Consider the following 6,000-nt stretch of genomic DNA (forward strand, 5'->3'; position numbering starts at 1 on the left):
TATTGTTATCATTTAGCAAACGCTTTTACACAGAGCAACTTGCCAAAAAAATAAATAAATAAATAAACAAGCATTCCTAGTACAGTAAATCGAACCGTAGCATAAGTCTGTTCGAGGCTTAGAATATATGGTGTCCAATGAGTATGAGATGATATGTGGGTTATTGGGTACTTTATTACAAAGTTAGTTAATCAGTGCTGTCTTGCTGTGATAAATATTGACGTTTGAACATAATGTTGCGAATCATTCCAATCCCGAAGCTTGTATTTCAGAGCACTCTCCAGCAGGTGGAGCAATAAAGCTGTTTTTTTCACACCCCCCCAGTCCTTCCGACTTCCTTCACCGTTATTTACCTGCTCCCAGTGCTACATGCAGCTCATTACCATGCAGTGTCACAAGGATTTTACAACAGGGAAACAGAGAAATGTGTAGTGCAGGGAGAACTCAAAAAACAGGACGGGGAAAACAATGCGCTAAAGTGTGACAGTGTGAAGCGGTGTGCTAAAGTGTAAAATGTACAAAAGTGTTTTGCTTTGTTCCTGCGTGGCCCTTGGAGAAAACAACATGAAGAAAGATCTCCAGGGATTTTAGTCTAAAGTTAGTTTGAGAAAGCATTTAGATTTGTTGAGTTGTATTTAGAAGGGTGCTCGGGATATTAAATATCCGAAACCAAAAACATAAATATCAAAAACAATTTTATGTTATTTTCTCTTTCTTTCAGTTCATTTTCAGCCCACCACTCTCTGAACCTTTCTTCCCCGCCCCAATCCCCCTACACCAAAAAAAAACAAGGAAAACATCTAAAAATGGTCATTAAGGCTAATCTCTCTACTTTTTTATCCATAGGTACCGTGAGACAGAGAACTGGATGACATACAGCGGAATGAACGATCAGCAAAGAGAGGAGAACACTGTGCAGATGAGAGAACTGAAGACCATCATTACACACAGCGACTACAACCAGATGACATTCGATAACGATATTGCAGTACTGGAACTGAAGGAGCCACTGAAGTTCACCAGCACTGTTCATCCGGTGTGTCTGCCCTCCAGCTCACATGTCTTCCCACCTGGGATGCCCTGCTGGGTGACTGGCTGGGGAGCACTTCGGGAGGGAGGTGAGTAATCAGGTCATCAAGGAGTGAGTGAAGGGAGGTGGTCAGGGAAGGGAGGTGGTCAGGGAAGGAGGAGAGTGAAGGGAGGTGGTCAGGGAAGGAGGAGAGTGAAGGGAGGTGGTCAGGGAAGGGAGGTGGTCAGGGAAGGAGGAGAGTGAAGGGAGGTGGTCAGGGAAGGAGGTGAGTGAAGGGAGGTGGTCAGGGAAGGGAGGTGGTCAGGGAAGGAGTGAGTGAAGGGAGGTGGTCAGGGAAGGAGTGAGTGAAGGGAGGTGGTCAGGGAAGGTGGTGAGTGAAGGGAGGTGGTCAGGGAAGGAGGTGAGTGAAGGGAGGTGGTCAGGGAAGGGAGGTGGTCAGGGAAGGAGGTGAGTGAAGGGAGGTGGTCAGGGAAGGGAGGTGGTCAGGGAAGGGAGGTGGTCAGGGAAGGAGGTGAGTGAAGGGAGGTGGTCAGGGAAGGAGGTGAGTGCAAGGGGTCATTAGGGATGGAGAATTTTTTTTTTTTGCCATTTTGTCTCAGCTAACCTCCAAGTCCAGGTTCAATGGAATCATCAATCCAATGTGTTGTGTGTGTGTGTTCATTTCAGGAAGCCCTACCTTTGTTCTACAGAAAGCGACGGTGAAGATCATTAATGACACAGTGTGTGATTCAGTAACGGAGGGTCAGGTGACCTCACGCATGTTGTGCAGCGGCTTCCTTACTGGAGGTGTGGATGCTTGCCAGGTATAGACAAACACACACTAAACATTTACACACATATATACACACACACACATTCATATTCAAAGAATCAGTGAAATGACAAAGAGTTTAGTAAAGTTTAGCCAGCCATCTTTAGCGTTCATCTCCGCTGCACCGCACACACAGTCTACTACACACTGCAAGCTATGGAGTTTAAATTTTCATTTAATCAGGACATTCTTGAAATCGTGGCATAATTGTGTTAGACATCATTATTTTAATCCTGCTAAAATTAAGGCAGTAAAATCTTTTATGAAATTGTCTGAGAAAGTCTTATAAAGGTGTGTACTGTATCGTTCTCTCTTAGATTTGGGCCTTTATGGGCTTCTTAATAAAAGATCCTTGTTAAAGTGTATGAAAAGGTCATTAAAATCAGACAGCAATTTGATATGATGAGATTTAGAGCTGTTTGAACTGGATAAGGTCACACCAGCATCACTGTGACGTCTGTCACAAAGGATCTGCCTCCACTGTTCGGATTGACACAGAAAACACACCTCTTCTGCTGTGACTGACGGGTTGACATGACCCTTTCCTCTGTGAGCGATTAACATAGACGCTGCGCTTTCTCCACCGTTACTGACAGACATGACTTTTGTGATGTAGAAGCCATCCCTTCTCCACTATGACTCACAAACAGAGACTTTCTACTCTGTAACTGACAGACAAAGAAGCCACACCTCCTTCACTGTGAGAAGCATTATCCTGGCATTTTATTTGTGAGAGTGTGTGGGAGAGTGTGTGGGAGAGTGTGTGTGTGTGGGAGAGTGTGTGTGTGGGAGAGTGTGGGGGGGAGAGTGTGTGTGTGTGGGAGAGTGTGTGTGTGGGAGAGTGTGTGTGGGGAAGAGTGTGTGTGGGGGAGAGTGTGTGTGTGGGAGAGTGTGTGTGTGGGAGAGTGTGTGTGGGAGAGAGTGTGTGTGGGGGAGAGTGTTTGTGGGGGAGAGTGTGTGTGTGGGGGAGAGTGAGTGTGTGGGAGAGTGTGTGTGGAAGAGTGTGGTGTGGGGAGAGGGATGTGTGGGGAGAGTGTTGTGTGGGAGAGTGAGGTGGTGTGGGGAGAGTGGGTGTGTGGGGAGAGTGTGGGGGGGGGAGAAGTGGAGAGTGGTGTGTGGGAGAGGGTGTGTGTGGGAGAGTGGTGTGGGGGAGAGCGTGTGTGGGGGAGAGTGTGTGTGGGGGAGAGTGTGTGTGGGGGAGAGTGTGTGTGTGGGAGAGTGTGTGTGGGAGAGTGTGTGTGGGAGAGTGTGTGTGGGAGAGTGTGTGTGGGAGAGTGTGTGTGTGTGGGAGAGTGTGTGTGGGGGAGAGTGTGTGTGTGGGAGAGTGTGTGTGGAAGAGTGTGTGGGAGAGTGTGTGTGTGTGGGAGAGTGTGTGTGTGGGAGAGTGAGTGTGTGGAATAGTGTTTGGAAGTGTGTGTGGGAGAGTGTGTGGAAGAGTGTGTGTGTGTGGGAGAGTGTGTGTGTTGGAGAGTGTGTGTGGAAGATTGTGTGGAAGAGTGTGTGGGAGACTGTGTGTGTGGGAGACTGTGTGTGTGGGAGACTGTGTGTGTGGGAGACTGTGTGTGTGGGAGACTGTGTGTGTGGGAGACTGTGTGTATGGGAGAGTGTGTGTGGGAGAGTGTCTGGAAGTGTGTGTGTGTGTGTGTGTGTGTGTGTGGAAGAGTGTGTGTGAGAGTGTGGGAGAGCGGGAGTGAGAGAGTGTGTGTGTGTGTGTGTGTGTGTGTGTGTGTGTGTGTGTGTGTGTGTGTGTGTGTGTGTGTGTGTGTGTGTGTGTGAGAGAGAGAGAGAGAGAGAGTGTGTCTGTGAGTGGGAGAGTAGGAGTGAGAGAGTGTGTATGAGAGAAAGATTGTGTGTGTGTGTGTGTGTGTGTGTGTGAGTGGGAGAGTAGGAGTGAGAGAGTGTGTATGAGAGAAAGATTGTGTGTGTGTGAGAGAGAGTGTGTGGGAGTGAGAGAGTGTGTATTAGAGAAAGATTGTGTGTGTGTGTGTGTGTGTGTGTGTGTGTGTGTGTGTGTGTGTGTGTGTGTGTGTGTGTGTGTGTGTGTGAGTGGGAGAGTAGGAGTGAGAGAGTGTGTATGAGAGAAAGATTGTGTGTGTGAGAGAGAGTGTGTGGGAGTGAGAGAGTGTGTATTAGAGAAAGATTGTGTGTGTGTGAGAGAGAGTGTGTGGGAGTGAGAGAGTGTGTATTAGAGAAAGATTGTGTGTGTGTGTGTGAGTGGGAGAGTAGGAGTGAGAGAGTGTGTATGAGAGAAAGATTGTGTGTGTGTGAGAGAGAGTGTGTGGGAGTGAGAGAGTGTGTATTAGAGAAAGATTGTGTGTGTGTGTGTGTGAGAGAGAGTGTGTGGGAGTGAGAGAGTGTGTATTAGAGAAAGATTGTGTGTGTGTGTGTGTGTGTGTGTGTGTGTGAGTGGGAGAGTGGGAGTGAGAGAGTGTGTATGAGAGAAAGATTTTGTGTGTCTGTGTGTGTGTGTGTGTGTGTGTGTGTGTGTGTGTGTGTGTGTGTGTGTGGGAGTGAGAGAGTGTGTATGAGAGAAAGATTGTGTGTGTGTGTGTGTGTGAGATTTAAGCACTTTTGTACATAGCTCTGGATAAGGGCGTCTGCCAAATGCTGTAAATGTGTGTGTGTGTGTGTGTGTGTGTGTGTGTGTGTGTGTGTGTGTGTGTGTGTGTGTGTGTGTGCGCGCAGAAGTATAATTGTTGTCCTCTGCTCCCTGATATGAAAATCGGCCCGATTTCCATAATTTCCCCTCTGCTCTTTTTTGTGTTGTTTTTCATCTTTTCTTCCTCGTACTCGTCTGCTCTTCCCACCCCTAATCTCCTTATTTCACTCCGCTTCCCTCAGACAGGCCCTTTCTTTCGTTCCTCTGTGTGTTTTTTTTTTCTTTCCCGTCTTCATCTATCTCCCCGGTCTCTGTCTTCCTCTAATTCACTCTCATGTGCTGGCTCGTCCTCTCACGTTCACTCATTTCAGTTTCCAATCCAAACACTCTTTATTGCCTACGCTGTTTACGCAGCAATATTGGCAAAGTAATTAACAGCACAATTGTATTACGCCTAAAACAAATCATTCCGGGGTAATAGCAAACGAAATGAAATGGAACAATAAATAATACGGCTAAATTAGAAGTACGATATGATGGATGATGACAAAGTGATCATCATCATCATCATAATTAAATTCTCTATCTTCACCCACCTGCAGCTCTTCTCACTCGTTATCATCCCCTTTTTTTCTTTTTCTTCTATCGTTTCCTTTTCTTCTGTTCATTTGTCTTTTTCTCCTTGTTTTGGATTATTTCATTAAAAGGGGCATCAGATCAAATGCCCACAATCCCTTTCTCAACCCAAATGTACTCAGTCATCTCTAGCAGTTCTTTAGTGATGCTGTGGAGCTGTGGAGCTAAACTTACTGAGAACATATTGTGTCTCACACAGAATCATTTTCCATAAACGTCTAACTCGCGCTGCATATGTTTCCTCCATGGTTTCAATGTAGCGTTGGTCTGGTTTCAGCCTCACATGATTCTATCGAACCCCGGTGCGTTTGCGTTCATCTTGCATCATCACGAACGTTCAGGGAGAACGTATCGCTCCTCAGCGGTTTTTATTTATTTATTTATTTGTTATGTTATTATTTTGGTGTTATTTTTATGCATAAATCATCTCACCTGTACTGTGTCTCACAATGTTCCTCTGCCACTCATGTTGAAAAAAAACAACACCTGCACGTGTTACTTCTGAACTGCCTGGTCCACATTTACATTTATGGCATTTAGCAGACACCCTTATCCAGAGTTACTAACAACTGAGCAACTGAGGGTTAAGGGCCTTGCTCAGGGGCCCAGCAGTGGCAGCTTGGTGGACCCGGGGTTCGAACCCATCAACTGACCTTCCGATCAGTAGCCCAACACCTGACGTCTTTTACGGTACCGGTGTCTGATGAGAACCCGATTCAGTCTAAACTGCCAGTGTGAAAGCCTCCTTAGAACAATATGTGACTTACTTAAATAAACACGAACGAAAAGGCCGATTGCTTTAACCTTTCGAGGCGGCCATCTTGGAGAGGAATCACGCTTTCCTGCGGTGTAGATAATCATCCCATTTAAGACAGAAAGGTATCAGCATTTCATTATGGGACATTTATTGATTCCAGATTAAAA

The 6,000-nt window shown here is 46.3% G+C and overlaps 1 protein-coding gene across 1 annotated transcript in view; it reads left to right on the plus strand.

Annotated features, from left to right (window-relative positions):
* The window catches only part of zmp:0000001114 (suppressor of tumorigenicity 14 protein homolog), a 52,444-nt gene that overhangs the window by 45,020 nt on the left and 1,424 nt on the right, over nt 1-6,000 (plus strand). The window contains exons 17-18 of the mRNA XM_027147973.2: nt 847-1,118; nt 1,697-1,833. Of these exons, the coding sequence (XP_027003774.2) occupies nt 847-1,118; nt 1,697-1,833 (409 nt within the window). The remainder of the gene's footprint in view (nt 1-846; nt 1,119-1,696; nt 1,834-6,000) is intronic.

The sequence above is a fragment of the Tachysurus fulvidraco genome, chromosome 11 (genome assembly GCF_022655615.1).
Source record: "Tachysurus fulvidraco isolate hzauxx_2018 chromosome 11, HZAU_PFXX_2.0, whole genome shotgun sequence".
NCBI lineage: Eukaryota > Metazoa > Chordata > Actinopteri > Siluriformes > Bagridae > Tachysurus > Tachysurus fulvidraco.